Source organism: Thunnus maccoyii, chromosome 17 (assembly GCF_910596095.1).
Source record: "Thunnus maccoyii chromosome 17, fThuMac1.1, whole genome shotgun sequence".
In the NCBI taxonomy this organism is placed as follows: Eukaryota; Metazoa; Chordata; class Actinopteri; order Scombriformes; family Scombridae; genus Thunnus; species Thunnus maccoyii.
Genome location: NC_056549.1, coordinates 7,787,352 through 7,804,398, shown reverse-complemented (window position 1 = coordinate 7,804,398; position 17,047 = coordinate 7,787,352). Strand labels below are relative to the sequence as shown.

Sequence of the window (17,047 nt, the reverse complement as noted above, 5' to 3'; positions counted from 1 at the left end):
GGCGTAACTTAAAATAACTGCGGAGTATTAAAGCTTCTAAACTAAATTAAACTTCATAGTTTTTTCTATAGATATCTGTCAGCTCAATATTGACGAAAGATGTTTTACTTGTTTTAGTAAACGCCGTTTTGGAAGGAAAAGCGCAGACTTGTAATGCATGTGGATCCGCGCAGTGGCGCTGAATTACCTCTCAAGGCATTTGTACAAGTGTTTGCAGAGCAGAGGCGCAACTGGGAACTTGCAGGCTCACTACTAAATCTCACAGCAAATCCCTTTAGCTGCGAGTTGACAAGGCTCGACTGATCTCTGAGGGAAGTTTCAGGAAATGTAACAGGTGGAAGAGCCGAGAGAATGAACTGTGGGCTGCCGTGAGTGTTTTTAGACTTAATAAATAGAAACCAGGGTTTCCATTGAGCCGGTTACATTAATCAGCTGTCATTATGAAAATATTTGACCCCTTGTCTGTATGTTTGCTCCTGTTTATCCAGCTCTCGTTAGCGTCCCGGGCTAGCTGCTGCTGTGCGTGCTTGAAGGTGCCTGTAGGAGTCGGACAGGGAAACAACTGCTGCGCGCTGTTTCACACGGTTAGTACTCTCCTCTCACTAATACCTATTGTATTTTGAGTTGTTATCGCTTTATATCCGCTCACACAAGCTGCCTTGAGTCGAGTTTAAGTTTGGATATTGTCATAACAAGCAGCAGTCAGTAGGTTACTGTGTTTATCTATAGAGAGACATTGTATCTCACGAAATGTAGCTGCTCAGTGGCAAAATGAATCAGATAAATCTTATATACTCAGGTGTAGTTCTGGGGGGGAAAGAAGATACAACTGTACAATCTAATAATAAGTATGTATGAAGTTGATAATGTTTGTTGACAGAGTTGGAAATGTGTAAATTTAATATGTTTATTACTGAGGTCACAGTTAGAGGTGGTGTTGTACTGAACTACATTATATATTGAGAGGTGTTTCTAATTTTTTTGTCCTTCCTTCCTAATTAAATACACGAGGGGGGCTGAATATTACAACACCACCACCGACTATTACCTCGATGCCAAAACGTATAATTCAATTAACACCTCTGAACCTGAACATTATAGGCAATATAAAAGCAAAATTTATGGCCGAGCTGATGTATTGGATTACATTAGATTGTACAGGTGTACCTAATAAAGTGGCCACACACACACACACACACACACACACACACACACACACATATATATATATATATACATATATATATATATATATATATGTAGAAAATATGACTGGGTTAATTTGTGTCCATTCATTTATTTGCCACAGGTCAGGTGGCACCATGGATGACAACAACCTGAGTGATTCCAATGTGAAGGTGGCTGTTCGTGTGCGACCGATGAACAGGAGAGGTGGGACTAATGTAACTTTCTGCAGTTATGAGTTGGACCGTACGGCTGCTCATTAGTCAGGGTTTTACGGGTCAAACAAAGGCACGTTTTTAGCAAACCCCCGTCCAGCTCCAAAAGGGGACTTATAAATTCTGATAAACACCGTATCTGCACTGTTTGTGAAGCCAGGGCTAATTTGTTGTTTTCGACAAACAATAGAGCCTTCATTCCTCAGAGTCAGTGTTTCTCTCCATGCTCTACTCTTTGGAAAAGGTTTGTCAGGGCTGCTGTGGGAGCAGGGAATGGAAAAACATGGAAAGGACAGTGACATCACATTGTGACAGGAATGAGACTATTTAATGCATGACATGTTTTACGCACAATCACTGGTCTAAATACCACTGACGACAGCTGAAGACAGAAATGTCAGCTGATGGATTTTTGTGTGGCAAAACAAACGTCCTTTAATTTCATAATATATCACCTTTCCGATTGGACTTCCTGCAGTGGTTTACAAACTTGTAGTATGTCTTTCTAAATGACGTGTAACCTTGAAAAGTCTCACCCTACACACGCGCCCTAATTCGTGCTCTGACAGGAAGTTCCAGGGCTGTCCCCGCCTTTTAAAAAAAAAACAAAAAACCTTTGAGGTAGGAATGAGGAACAAAAGGTGTGACCCTGCTTTTCCTTACTGACTGCTCAGAGGGAGTAGTGAACTGGTTGTAATGTTTGCACAGGCGAGTCCTGGATGAATCATCATCAATAAAATTTATTTCCTGCCTCACCATGTTGGGCTGTGTAAGTTATGATCACGAGGAACAGGCACACACACACACACACACACACACACACACAGAGTCTAAGCCACCTGTTATTCTGTGATGAGAGTTGTGTCAGTGACTACTGTGGAACATTACTATGAGCAGTCCTTTCATGCTTTATTTCTATTAGAGCCCTTTTACAAAAGCTATTTAACTCACTGTGCATTTCACTTCCTGTTAAAAAGCTCCTAAACTGCTACATAAGTATTTTTATTAAAAATGCAAAATGTGCCGACTTGTTTTATCTCCTTGATTTTTTTTGTTTCTGTCCAGAAAAAGACCTGAAGACAAAATGCGTGGTGGAAATGGAGGGGAACCAAACTGTTTTGCATCCAGCCATCACCAACGTAAACAAAGGAGATCCTCGGTAAGCAGAGGAGTTGCACACACGCTTAGTTTATCGCTTTGTCATCAGTTATATGCAAAACCGTTCAACGTTCGAAAAGGGGATTTAAAACACAGTACGGTCAGCCGCATTATTTGTTTGGCTTTGTCAGTATTTCATGATACATTTTAGCAGGTTGAAGTGAAATATCCTTTAAAATAATAATATTGGAGCTTTCTACAGGACGCCGTCAGCATGCAGCAGTTCTCTTTTTTCACCAGTGGCCCTTTGGCAGCTCTTTGTCATAGGTTGCATATACTGTATGAATGAATGAATGAATTTTTTATTATTGTGTCATGCATATAACTGAGCCCAGCCTGCATGAGGCTACAAGACACCAGAAATTCATACATGCCAGGAGCAGAGTGCTGTGTATACATTTCCAAAAAACAGAGAAAGTCCAAAAATACAGAAGCAACTTAAACAACTTTCACTGTCACAGCTTCAGACCATCAAAAATCATAAGTAACTGACAATAATATATACTATACAGTACTGGAGAAATGAGGATAAATACTAATTAAATAATCCACCTTGCCTTCTTTTCAAGGCTGTTGAAACAAAGTTTGCAATTTTTGATCATCATCCAGAATATTTCAGGGTTTCGTTGAGCCGTTTCATGGAAAATAAACTCCTCAATCATCATAATTTGCACAGTACAAAAGAAAATGGGACTCACTTCCTATTTCACCCGAATCACACAGATCACACAATCAGTTTTCCTCCCAAATGCTTTGGAATTTACCAACCTTAGCGGTCAGAGGAAGAATACTAGCTCTCAACTGTGCAACTGAAGGTCTTTGGCTTCTTGATAAACGTAATATAACACATGATTCGGGGTCAAACTTTTGTTTGTTGTATATGTGATTTGCGTAATGTTCCCATTTTAATTTGAGTAACTTTTAGAGGCCTGTAGCAGTTAAATCATCCATAAATGGACAGTTGAGAGCTCTGGAAAAGCTAGTTAGGGTTTTTTCTTTGGTATGCAGAACATTATTTGTTTGATTATTAGTGAAATACAGTATATCATGTGCAGAAATGAGATAGCATCCCTCCAAAGTCCCATTCAAGTGTGCACACACACACACAGTATTTACAGTAAAGTAGTTCCACTAGCTTAATAGCCTGCACACTACTGGCAGCACCTAGTGTATACAGACTCTAACCAGTCCGTCTGGTTAGCACCTAGTGTTGCATGGTGGAGATTTAGATCCCACCTTCACCCCGCCCTTCCTCTCCTTTCCTTTCTTCGTCCTTCCTCTCTGTCCTTCCTGCATCATTCCTGTCTTTACAAAGGGTGTGTCTGTTCCAGCTCAGTCCTGCTCAGGTACTCGACTGAAGGGAACAAGAGCAAAAGAGGTGGAGAGAGTCAAGATTCAGATACTTTAAAATACAATTCATGCATCCAGTCTGTGTGGAAATGTGTCTTTTGTTTAATAGCAAAAACAATAACAAAATGACAGATGTTGCGGCTGCAGAATGTGTATTGACTGTGCTAAATTGAAAACGTGCCACTGTCACTTTCTGCGGTTCTGAGTTGGACCGTGCGGCTGCTCATTAGTCTGGGTTTTATGGGTCAAACAAAGGCATTTTTTAACAACTCCGTCCAGCTCCGAAAGGACTTATAAACCCTGATAGACATCATATCGGCGCTGTTTGTGAAGCCAGGGCTAATTTGTTGTTTTCGACAAACAATAGAGCCTTCATTCCTCAGAGTTTTTTCTCTCCATGCTCTAAAAAAGGTCTATGTTACTGCTATTTGGAAAAAAGGTTTTGCCCGCACTGCTGTGGGGAGCAGAAAAACATGGAAGGGACAATGCCATCACATCCTGACAGAAATGGGACTATTAAATGCATGAACACTGACATGTTTTACACACCATCACTGGTCTAAATACCACCGACAACAGCTGAGGACTGAAATGTCAGCTGACAGATTTTTGTGAGGCTGAACAGGAGTCTGTTCCAGCTCTCAGGTAGTCAGTTTCTTTTGACAGAAGGGAACAAAAACAAAGGAGAGAGTCAAGGTTCAGATTCAGTAGTTTAAGATACGATTTATGCATCCAGCCAGTGTCTTTTTGTTTAATGCAACGATAGCAAAACAGTAACAAAATGACAGATGTCGTGCGTGCAGAACGTGCATCGACTTTGGTAAATTGAAAACGTGCCACCAAGCATGTTTTGTATGTCCTCTTATATGTTGTTACTGTTGACAAAGCAGTCCAGTCCTCCTCTCCTCCTCCTGTAGCAGTCAGCCAGGCAGAGCAGTGCAGGTAGATGCTCCCTAGAGGGTTTTGGCCCCTGCTCAGGTTACCTTGTCTGGTTAATATGCCTTGGGGCGATCCCCCTGCGGGCCTGACAGTATGAATCCCTGCCTTTGTTGAAAGAGAGAGTCTCATATTTCATAGTTATCCTATGCATTTTTTTGTGTGTGTACATTTGAGTGTGTGTCTCTTCTGCCCCGACATGCTTCAGCTGCCGTATGTTTCCCCTTTGGGGCTCGATGTGAACAGGTTTTGCCAGCTGCATGTATCACGGATTAGTATGTCCATGGTCCCAGAAGGCTCATACAGACGCAGAAGTGCAAGAAGTAAACTGATTTGACCCTGTCTGACAGCCAGAAAGCAAGCTGTTTGAACTGGAACCAGTTTTTTTGTATAAAGACGCTCTTGATTAGTTTCTCAGTAGACATTATTATGTTGTGAGCATAATCTTTCTCACACAAAAGCTTCAATTGTAGTGGGAGTCACTAACTAGCCAATTCCACTAGATTTGTGCTTAGTCATCTCGCTGCCTGACAAGTTTAACTGAACTGCTGCATGAGAGCCTCGGGGGGGGTGTTAATATGTAACGGCACCCTCGGTTGCTGCAACAGGTAATACAGCAGGTGCTGTCAGACCCTCAAGATGGTTGAGATTAATGAAGCCTTGTTGCTGCTTTAACTCCACTTATTAGCAGTTAGCGGGGTCTGTAAAACTATATTCCACACAAATTCCACTTTACTGCATGTGCTGCGAGCCGCCCTTGAAGTTATGCTGGAATACTTATCAGCTCCTGCAGAACAGTGTTTATAGAACGAAGCAGAAATTGTGAGGCTTTCTTATCTGGGTTTGGTTTTGATAACAACTGCAGTTTGAAGGGCTTTTTTTTTTTTTTTTTATCTGTTTATTGCATCAAACACATTTGCTTTCATATCCTGACTTTGAGAACCGCTATGCATCTCTAATGTGTGATCGTCCATCCAGAATGGCCCTGTAGTCTCGAGTTACAGAAATCTGGGATTGTCCGGCTGATTGTAACATAGTGTAGGCCTCTATTTTGTCGGTCATACACTTAATGACCTGCCTTCCTCCTCCCCCCCCCCCCCCCTCCTCTCTCTCCTGTAGTGACTCCTTGGTGCTGCGGGGCTCTGCCAGTTATCTCAGGAATGTCCTCGCCAGCCCAGGAGAGGACAGGACTTAATGTTGCTCTTTCATGAACCGGCCAAGTCTTACATAGGGAGGCCTTGTTTCATTACAGCCCACCATGTGTGGCCATGACTAAATTTGCAGCCTTTTTTTTAAACCCAAATTGATGTGTTTGCCTGAGTGAAGACTTTGTTAGGAGTTATGTTTGATACTGCGCTTCAAATAGGGCTTCCCTGGAGACCAGGGGGCCTATGTTTAAATATGATTTATCGTAACATGTCCGACATGCATATACAACCAAGTTTATCTTTGTTATTCTTCAAATGAGACTACTTTCAGATCTTACACTTCAACTGCTTACACACACTTGAACCGTCTTCACCGCCATTTCCACCGACGATCCACCTTCTTTCATCTTTTACTTTTTTAACAGAAAAAAATAATTTCATCTCTTACTCTTCCAATCACAGTTCAACTGCTTTCACCACTTACACGTCAACTGACTGTTCAACTGCATTTATCTGTTTCTCTTCAGTTGACATTTTAACTCCTTTCAGTGCTCACACTTTGACTGACACTTCAAACCCTTTCAGGTTTCAGGTCCTCACTTTTGAATCAACAAGCCAACACTTTCACTGACGTTGTCTTAGTTTCTTTCAGGATGTCCACTTCAACTGACATTTCCAGCTCAATTTTTCACAGTTCAACTCCTTTCAATGCTTAAACTTCACTTAAATCTTCAACTCTTTGTATCACTGTTAGCACTTCAACTACACCTTCAACCAATCCAGTATTTCAACCATTTCAAATGTTTCAACTGCTAAATTTCAGCAGCATTTTCTTCAGAAAACTTATATTTATAATTATATTTTACAATTTTCTTTTATAATGAAATATTTGTGTTTATTCTAGCTGTTTTTTCAGCTTTTAATACTACATTGTAATTAGATGTCCTTGCTCCAGAGTCTGTAGTCTGAACTGTCATCTCCTTGAATGCTTGACGGCCTCCTTAACTTTTCCTGAAAGCTGCGCTAAAGTAAAGCTTGCGAGAAAAGTTAATGTTACAAAAGTTCAAAATGAACAAAGCGGATAGAAAACAGCTCAAAATGGACGTAAACACCACTTACATGTATAACACTCTCTCTCTGTCGCTACCACTTTGACTAGTTCTGATGTGGTCTTTGATATTTTAAGAATTTATGGTTTTGTTTATTAAATCTGATGCAGGAATGTGCATCAGAACGCCCTAGATATGAAGGGTACTAAGAGATTTAACATCCATTGTAACCTTAACATCTAGCATTTGTTTCATGCATCTGATCCAACCACATAAAACCAAATTTCATGTGTTATGCTGAACCTTAAAGTGATGACTGATAACGCCATACAGCTGCACCAGAGTAGAGAACATGTTCGATAATTAAATTTGACGTCCGCTCGCTGGAATGTGGTGATTTGGTGACTGATGCACGGGATACTGTTGTTGGCTGCGCTGCTGGGATGAAGTGTTTTAATGCGCCCCGGTAAGAATGCAGAGATTTGGGCTCGGCTGGCGTCTCTGGGACACCGACAGACTCTTACTGCTGCTGAAGGTCACATTCCCCACTTTATTCGCAATGAGCCAAAAAGGATTAGTCACCATGACAGATTTTAAAGCTTTGCTACGATTAAAACACCCTTGACTCCGTATCCTTGAAATTCTCCCTTCTAACTATTTGCCAGCTCCGCTCCTTCCTGTACCGCAGTGTTTTTTTTTTTGTCGTACATTTCTGCTTTGATACTGAACATCAAGTATCTGTTGAAAGACAACATTGCCGTTATTTTTCCTGAGTCAGTACGGGAGCATAAAGGGAACAGTGTCATGTTGAAGGACATATCAACAGGCTGCATGGCTGCATTTCAACTTCTATGTTAGGAGATATACTCTTAATTAAAGGAAAAAAAACAACATTAAGTGTCTTTTTATGACACCGAGATCGTCCAGAACAGCTTCAGTTCTCAACTGAAGTGGTAAACAGCTCAACCAGTTTTTCTCTTTTCAGTTTGCTTCACTTAATTGATTATAATAGGAGGCCTGAGGGCAGAATTCATAAGAGAAAGAAGCACAAAATAAACAAACATTTGGCAAAAAATAATGCTGAAATGTCTTTTTTTCCTTTAAACCCAGAACCATCTATCAATCCTGCAAAATGAGCTCGTGACTCTAGGGTTGGGAGTGGCTTAAAAGTTAGAGAAGCAGTCTTGTGACTAAAAGGTCAATGATCTAACACTCCTCAGACTGGATGGGAAAATATTGGTGGGAAAAATGAAGGAGTAACTTTCTCCCTACATTCAGTAACTACTACCTGGACAGTTTCCAGGTGGGACTGTTTTTAACTGTGTGTGTTGCTGAATCAGGACTCAGCTTCAGCATGAACTCTGTCTCTGTCGTCCCCTGCGAAATGTTTTCTTGACACGTTTTAAGCTGGATCAGAATGTCAGATGAATGAATATCGCTAGTGATAAATATTCTCATACGTCCTTGCCTCGGCGAGGTCGCTTGCTATGTTGTGTAAATCCACAGGCCTGTGATAGAGTCACGGTAAGATTTAAAATCGTTTTTTTAGGTTCATTTAAACACCAAATGTTAACTGATTTTAATTATTTAATGTCCTCTCTCTTCTGTCCTCAGGAATCAGCCAAAAGTGAGTATTAAATTAAACTCTGAAGTAAATTATATTTTAGATTAAAGTCACACAAGGTTATCTTTCAATGCACTAATTCATTCTTTAAGTTTTTTTCATTGTAAATACAGTATATGCTGATTAACAGCTCATTCTGCCAGATGCTTTAGTTGCTTTTAGATTTAAATCCACTATCTTGTGTGTTCTCAGGTTTTTGCCTATGATCACTGTTTCTGGTCCATGGATGAATCTCAGAAAGACAAGTTTGCAGGTCGGTGCATTTTCACAGTGTCACTGTGTTTCGTACTCTTGCCAGATCTGTGTGTTCTGTTTTTAGCTCGTGTGTAACTTCACTGCCTGGTGAGTCATATCTCGAACTTATCTCCCCGCATAACGTTTCCTGATATTCTGAACTATTTATGGAGTCGAATAAAGGGACTGTTTCAGGCTCGTGATGGAGAATTACGCATTGTTTACTTCTTGATTAGTTCTGTGGTACTGAATATCTTAAATTAGCAAAACAATAATATTGCCTGGAGGGTTCTTAACATTGTGAGGGGTTTTAATAATTCAGCAGCCGCTTTTAGATGTATTGAATCTGAACAAAATGCCCACCATGTCTATTCTGGGCAGTGAGTATTTACTTGTATATAAAGAGAGAAAACAGTAAAGTTGTGCAGAATCTGTGAAGAACCTGAAGAGGTAGTTTTGTGGAGGTCTGCAGCATCTCCTGCACACTGCTTTTGTTTTTAATCTTGAATTTATAGTTTAAATTTTCAGTAGCAGACTAGCTGAAGTGTGTGTTTTTTTATGTCTGTGCAGGTCAGGAAGTAGTGTTCCAGTGTCTTGGAGAGAGTCTTCTGGACAACGCCTTCTTGGGCTACAACGCCTGCATCTTTGCTTACGGACAGACAGGTAACATTTAAACCCTGACATGCCAGAATTATATGTAATATTAACACAATAGAAGTCCTATAATATGTTAATGTTTAGTAAGGGTGAAAGTTTACTTGTTGTAAATTGTGTGTTTGGTTCATTTATAGTTGATGTTACCGCAGTTTGATTGTGGTTTTTCATACATTACTGTTCTCTTTGATTATGCTTATTCCCAGCATGCAGTGCTCAAACAAATTAAGCACTTTGATTTAAACAAATTAAAAGTGCTGAAATTTTCTCTATTAGACAATTTGCCACCATGATGGCTGCTGACTGTCTTTGCTCTAGTAAACAATCTAATAACCTTTGACACAGCTGTAATAAATAACTAATAATGGCTGAGTTCTAATCAGATGTGCCAGATCAAGACTCTGCTTTAGGCCTTTATCACAGCAGATCCTAAACCAAAAGCACAGGTGAAACTTCTCACACAAACAACGGCTATGCTCCATTTACGTGTCCCAGTAAGCGAAGCCAGCGAAGCCCAACACGCACCACACGAGGCCCCTGACACCTGCAGTGATGAGTCATGTTATTATTTACACCTGTGCGCCGTGTCTCACGTCCTAACGAGGCATGAAATAGTGCTTTTATTAAAGGCAGGTGCACTGAAGAGGTCAAGGCACGTTGACCTTTCCAGGTGTCTTGTCAGTTATGATCAATCTGTTGTTCTAGTCACATGGAATCAGCAGTTATACGTTTATCATCCTGGAGAATGTGTTAAAAAGCGTTATATTACACTTTTTATCCCTCACACACACACACACACACACACACACACACACACATCGGGAGAGATTTGGGGTTCAATGTCTCAGTCATTTGAGAACACATGCAGAAATAGCTCAATATGAGCTGTCGTCCGGACTGATCTTCGTCCTCCGTTCATGACTTTCTAAGCATAACTCCAGGCTATCTGTACCAGCATGAGATTTATTTATATATTCAAACATTTCGGGATGATTTTATGACCCCGCTTTCGATCCTCTTCACTCACGAACAAACCAAACTCGGAAGAGCTTAAAACAAGCGTTCAATTTGACGGCCTTGGGTTTGTTTGTTTGTTTTGTTTTGTTGTTGTTGTTGTTTTTGTTAGTGGGTTTATTTTTGTATGTCTCTCTCATCTGAATCTCTGCCTTGAAGAAACTTGTGTTATTCTGGAGTGTTAATTTATACTGTTTATTTATGCTTTTTTTTTTTTTCAGAATCATTAGCCGTACTCTCCAGATCTGTATTAATTAAAGATTTCGCCTTTTTTTTTTTCATTCAAATAAATAAAATCTTTCGGGTCCCAACAGAGAAACATGTGCATAAAGAGACCTGCTTTCTTAATTTCTGTTTATTTATTCATATATGTAAACTTTTTATTGTTGTTTTTTATGTTTAAAGTGACTTACAGTTCCAGTCAAAGGTTTGGACAAACTTTCTCATTCAAGTGAACAGGAAGATGTGTCCAGATGTTTGCAACTTATGACATTTTATTGATTGTAATTATTATACAGACAGAAACAGTGCTCTGCATGTCTTCAGTATACAAAACAAATCCAGACATTTGTTTTTTTTCTCCATCTACTGTGCCTGTGTGTCCTCAGGCTCCGGGAAGTCGTACACCATGATGGGCACAGCGGAGCAGCCCGGTCTGATCCCTCGACTCTGCAGCTCCCTGTTCAGCAGGATCGTGCAGGAGGCCCGGGAGGGAGAGACCTTCACCGTGGAGGTCTCCTTCATGGAGATCTACAACGAGAAGGTCCGAGACCTGCTCGACCCCAAAGGGTGAGGAACTGTTTAGTCTAGCTCACTTTAAAATTAAGTAATATTTCATTTAGTGACCCTGCATGTGATGTCTTTGGACCCTGCTGTGGCTCTGTTTTGATACCAGCTGGAGGAAGTGCGTCATTAAGGCTTCAGTGTGGGTTTTGTGCTTAAGTAAATGAATATCTCATGTTTCCAATGAGTTGAACAAGACTGTATTTAATGATAACCGTCTCCTCAGGAATCGACAAGCGCTGAGAGTGAGAGAGCACAAAGTTTTGGGGCCGTACGTCGACGGCCTGTCTCGCCTGGCTGTGGCCAGCTACAAGGTACCGCAGGGTTTTCTTTATGAGCTCTAATCTAATTACTGCTGTGTTTTTCTTTTACCTTTCATTACATCGTGCTGCCGGAGGGTGAGGGGGGGGGGGGTGAACAGTTCTTTCATAAAGGACGGGTACAGGCACGACATCTGTTTGTTTGTGTTGTCTCTGACAGGACATCGAGTCCCTGATGTCAGAGGGAAATAAATCTCGCACCGTGGCGGCGACAAACATGAACGAAGAGAGCAGCAGATCCCACGCTGTGTTCAACATCATCCTCACACACACACTCATGGACCTGCAGTCTGGGGTAAGACACACACACACACACACTTAGCAACACCAAACAGGCTCATAAACCCTTTTATTATCACCATAGATGTATAAATTATACTGTATGTTGCTATTGATTGTTTTCTCCAATTAATCACTTAACTGTTTATTCAATAAAATGGCAAAAAATGGAGAAAAACACAACTTTCCAGATATCTATGTCATTTTTTAAATTGACAGTTAATGTAATATCATAACATGTTTTGTCATTTAACTCACACTTCTACAGCAAAGGTCATCCACGAATCTGTTGAAGTCATCTATGAATCTCCAGAATTACGACTTGTCTTTAATAAAGCTGTCTCATACAACGGCTGGAAAGAAGATTGAAGAGATTTTAATATGATGGTTGTGTTTTTTTTTTTTCCTGTGTGTGTGTGTGTGCTTTTATGCATGTCGGCTCCAGACGAGCGGAGAGAAGGTGAGCAAGCTGAGTCTGGTGGATCTGGCCGGCAGCGAACGGGCAGCTAAGACCGGAGCAGCGGGGGAAAGACTGAAAGAAGGCAGCAACATCAATAAGTAAGTCAACTGAAAATAATAAAAAAATAAATAAAAAAAACATCACAATACAAGACTTATAACCCTCAGTGATCCAGTTTTTACTTCCAGGAACTAAATTAAGTGGCCAAGCAGTTTTTCCTCAAAGGGGATTACTGGCTGTTTGTTTTCTGTCTGGAAACCTTTTATATTTAGTCACAGTCACTGAAAACTAATGTGAGTCTCAACACTGTCAGTGATTTGTAATTAGCCTTTTCAAGCTGAGAATGCCTGGATGACTTGTGGTGTTTTTTTTCAGGCCTTTTTCTTTTTCACTGTTTTGTTCTTTGTCCTCCCCCTCCTCCTCCCCCCCCCATCCTCCCCTCTCTCTCTCTCTCTGTCCCTCCCTCCAGATCTCTCAGTACTCTGGGTTTAGTGATCTCGGCCTTGGCTGATCATGGAGCAGGGAAGAACAGGAGCAAGTTTGTTCCCTACAGAGACTCTGTGCTCACCTGGCTGCTCAAGGTACAAAGAAGAACAGACCGGACGTTCTCGATACAGATCCCACAGGAGAATAAAAAGGAGAATGATTTCTCTGCATCTTCAGCTTGTAATTCTACTGATGAATTTGCTTCTTTGAAGGCTCATAATGACCTTTAAACCAGATATTCTACCTTGTGTTCTCTGCATGTCTTTCACCGACGTCCTTCGAGGCAATGGATGATATTTAAATCTCCTCGAGAGACTTATTACAGGTCCTATTTTGTCAGAATACAAAATCCAGTTTCTTTTGTACTGCATTCCTGCTTTAAAACACAACAAGCTTCTGAATACAATGTGCATTTTTTTAATCTAAAGAAACTGGACCTCCCTGATTAATTAATTTCCTGATGTGCTTTTTTTTTTACCTATTAAGTTTCAAGGCTCTGTCGGTTATTTTCATTAGCTCTGCTCAGTCAGAAAAAGGCTTTTTCAGCTTAGTGTCTTTAATTTGGGGTTTTTTTTAAATTAGTCTTTAATTTGGCTGCAGATAGCATTGTGATAGTGTTAAATGTAGCTTTCTAAAAAACCTGCAGGAACCCTGATTTCCCCCCAAACACAGTACGCTCATTAATCATACCCCTTTCACTTATTCAGTAATTGTTTCTCTAAACCAAATTAGCAGCATTTCTTTATTTTGCACAGCGCAGTCTGAGGTTTTTCCATTACTTTTGTGTCGACTTCGGTTTGTCACTGAGGTAAAAGCTGTGTTTTGCACCTGCAGGACAGTCTGGGAGGGAACAGCCGCACCGCCATGGTCGCCACCATCAGCCCGGCGGCGGACAACTTCGACGAGACGCTGTCCACCTTGCGTTACGCCGACAGGGCCAAGAACATCGTCAACCACGCCGTGGTCAACGAAGACCCTAACGCCAGGATCATCAGAGAGCTCAGAGAGGAAGTGGAGAAACTGAGGGAGCAGCTCACCGTGGCCGAGGTTTAGATCACTTTAGCTTGTACAAGTAAAAAAAAAAAGATATAATCTTGTTAAAACGTGGAAATTGCATCTGGTTTAACATGTATTGCATTATTGTTTTCTTTATTACTTAACACTGTTTGTGAATAACATCATAAATAAGGAGGGAGTGTAATGCAGCTCGTGTTCCTCTCAGTCTATGAAGGCCCCCGAGCTGAAGGATCGACTGGAGGAGTCTGAGAAACTGATCCAAGAGATGACAGTTACATGGGAGGACAAACTCAGAAATACTGAGGCTATTGCACAGGTAACACACACACACTCACACACACACACACACACACACACACACACACACACACACAAACACACACAGGTACTTCCACACCAATTTCCCCTCTAGAGATTAATATTAAAAACGTTAATTGTACTTGTTATACTGAAACAGAACTTCATTACCTTTTTTTTGTCGATTTTCACACAGAAGAGACACATTTTAATCAAACCGAGGAGATAAAATCAAAAATGTGAGTCTTTTCTCCCATTCATTCAGTCACACCGAATGAACAGAACTTAATTCGACTTACGCCGACTCATTCACGGAGCATTATCAGTAAGGAGATTATTTTCACAGTAGTCTCGGCTCAGCTCCTTCTGTTTTTCTCCTTCCTCTCTCGGGGCATTTCTTTCATCGAGCAGCCAAATATTAGAATAATCAGCTCATGTGTTAAATACGGAATATGTGTTTCTTGTAAGGAGCGTCAGAGGCAGCTGGAGAGCTTGGGCATTTCCCTGCAGTCGTCTGGCATCAGAGTGGTGGATGACAAGTGTTTCCTGGTCAACCTGAACGCTGATCCTGCCCTCAATGAGCTGCTGGTTTACTACTTGAAGGTACTGGACACACACATGCATAGAGTCTAACGCTGTATACAGTACATGCACAGAGATGCACACATGTGTTTTTTCCCAAATTGTGAGTTTTATGACCATCTTTCCTCTATGTGTCCTCCGTCCAGGAGCACACACGTGTGGGCTCAGCCAACTCGCAGGACATCCAACTATGCGGGATGGCCATCCAAGCCGAGCACTGCATCATCGACATCACAGAGAACAACGGTGTGATGCTCACTCCTCACCGCAATGCTCGGTACGTACTCGCATCACAGAAGACGGACTCTGTGGATGCAACTGTAGACACGGTTTGTCTGTTGCACATTCACATCAGACATCGAACACTAGATGGTAAAAAAAGGCCTTTTTAAATAATTATGACACTTCTGGATAATCCCTAAAATTTAAAAGTTTAATATTAAGTAAGCCTTTAGACAAGTTGGGGAACATTTCAAATCAAATTTTACAACACCTGACAAGATGAGGAGGAAAATATGCAATATTAAAACTAATACCTTACTTGAGGAATATGAACATATTTCTACCTTTTGACAGAAGGGAAAAGAGTCAAAGAAGCCAAAGTAGTCAAATGTTAAATGTTGTATAAACGTCTGCAGTCAAACAAGATCTTTGCCTAAATAAAATAGTCTAAAACTTGGGAAGAAATATGATTTGAATTAGGAATTATCTGATCTAAGAATAAGTAAAAACGACTACAAATCTGAGTAGCATTCAATACGCATCGATCGGTACCAAAAATACTGAGGTTCAATACTCAGCCCTATTGGCTGGAACGCTGCACCAACCTGAGATGGAGAAATAACTATAAATATATACTGTATGTTGAATTTTACAAAAGATGAATTTGCAACTTCTTTGACACTGGCAAGGCCACAAGGAGCTGTTTTTTCAGTTTTATTAATTATGTTTTATGCGTGAATAGTGTATCATCACCTCTCACCTCTTAATAGTTTCTCTCGTTTTTTTATAAATCTGTATTTTCCCGCTCTAGAACGTGTGTGAACGGTGCCGTAGTCACCAGTCCGATCCAGCTTCATCACGGAGACCGAATCCTGTGGGGAAACAACCACTTCTTCAGGTCGGTTTCAACTAGAGAGTGCTGAGGTGTTTTTATTTCTCACACTATCGTGTCTGGATGGCTTTTATTTATTCATTATTTATTATTTACATGTGATCACAAAGTCCTCATTGTGTCTCTTCCTATTTTTCACTCGCTGTCACACTTCCTCTTTCTTCCGCTCACTCTTTCTCACATACATCCGTACACAACCGCCACCTGTTCACGCACACACACACACACAGGATCAACCTGCCCAGACATATGGCACACGCAGGGGGTGAGGATGAGGATGGTGGCGCTGTGATGAAAACCTGTTTGAGCACCGACCGCCTGGAGGTAGACTTTGACGCATCCAGCGACGTGTCGAGCGAGTTGAGCTTCGGCTACGAGCACGCCCAGGCCGAAGTCATGATGAAAGGCATGGGCAACAACGGTGAGTGAGACCGAAATGTAGAATAGTGAGGAAGGTGCTCTCCATTGATAAACAAAATGAAAGCATTCTCATTTGAATATGCTGTAATAAAATACAAGCTGATGTGTGTCAGTCAACTTCTACAAGGCCTGTTTTTTTTTTTTTGGTTTGCAGATGTGGTAAAACAGTGACAGTGCATTATTCATTATTTAACTCATTTAACTGCTGAACACTTCTCGTGTCAGGAGATCAGAAATTTTACAAAAAGGATCTTAAAATCTATAAAAATGTGTGCTTCAAATTACAATATAACAATAATGCTTAATAAATGTTTAGATTTGGACACCGTTATCTAAAAATACTTTCCAAGGAAGTAGAAATCTGTACAGGTGTAAGTAGAGTGGATCCTGTCTGTCTGTGGGAAATGTTGTTGGAAGTGATTCATGTACATGAGTGAGGGGGAACTATTTACTCACCATGTTACATATTCATTGAAGGAAGGATTAAATAAATGACCATTGTAGTTCTATAAGAATTTAAGATAACTATTTTTCTTAGTGTACACTCAGCTGTACTTTTTGTTTTGTGCTAATTAGCAAATGTTAGCATGCAAACACATTAAAATAAGATGGTAAACAGGGAAAACATTTTATCACTAATAAAACTTGAAATAAGAAAACAACACAGTAACCAGGTTACTACAGTGCATGTAAATGCATTCTCCAATTATCTGCACAACCTG

The 17,047-nt window shown here is 40.7% G+C and overlaps 1 protein-coding gene across 4 annotated transcripts in view; it reads left to right on the top strand.

Moving 5' to 3' along the window:
* Positions 1 to 115: 115 nt before the first annotated feature.
* The window catches only part of LOC121882644 (kinesin-like protein KIF13B), a 35,991-nt gene continuing 19,059 nt past the window's right edge, over positions 116 to 17,047 (top strand). For all 4 annotated transcript variants that reach the window (XM_042391026.1, XM_042391025.1, XM_042391022.1 and 1 more), the window contains exons 1-18: positions 116 to 368; positions 489 to 584; positions 1,310 to 1,392; positions 2,466 to 2,559; positions 8,656 to 8,668; positions 8,858 to 8,918; positions 9,470 to 9,562; positions 11,176 to 11,356; positions 11,577 to 11,664; positions 11,831 to 11,965; positions 12,395 to 12,507; positions 12,879 to 12,990; positions 13,730 to 13,942; positions 14,118 to 14,228; positions 14,678 to 14,812; positions 14,938 to 15,068; positions 15,825 to 15,911; positions 16,136 to 16,326. In XM_042391026.1, coding sequence (XP_042246960.1) covers positions 1,323 to 1,392; positions 2,466 to 2,559; positions 8,656 to 8,668; positions 8,858 to 8,918; positions 9,470 to 9,562; positions 11,176 to 11,356; positions 11,577 to 11,664; positions 11,831 to 11,965; positions 12,395 to 12,507; positions 12,879 to 12,990; positions 13,730 to 13,942; positions 14,118 to 14,228; positions 14,678 to 14,812; positions 14,938 to 15,068; positions 15,825 to 15,911; positions 16,136 to 16,326 — 1,828 coding nt within the window. In that variant the 5' untranslated portion in view covers positions 116 to 368; positions 489 to 584; positions 1,310 to 1,322. The remainder of the gene's footprint in view (positions 369 to 488; positions 585 to 1,309; positions 1,393 to 2,465; positions 2,560 to 8,655; positions 8,669 to 8,857; positions 8,919 to 9,469; positions 9,563 to 11,175; positions 11,357 to 11,576; positions 11,665 to 11,830; positions 11,966 to 12,394; positions 12,508 to 12,878; positions 12,991 to 13,729; positions 13,943 to 14,117; positions 14,229 to 14,677; positions 14,813 to 14,937; positions 15,069 to 15,824; positions 15,912 to 16,135; positions 16,327 to 17,047) is intronic.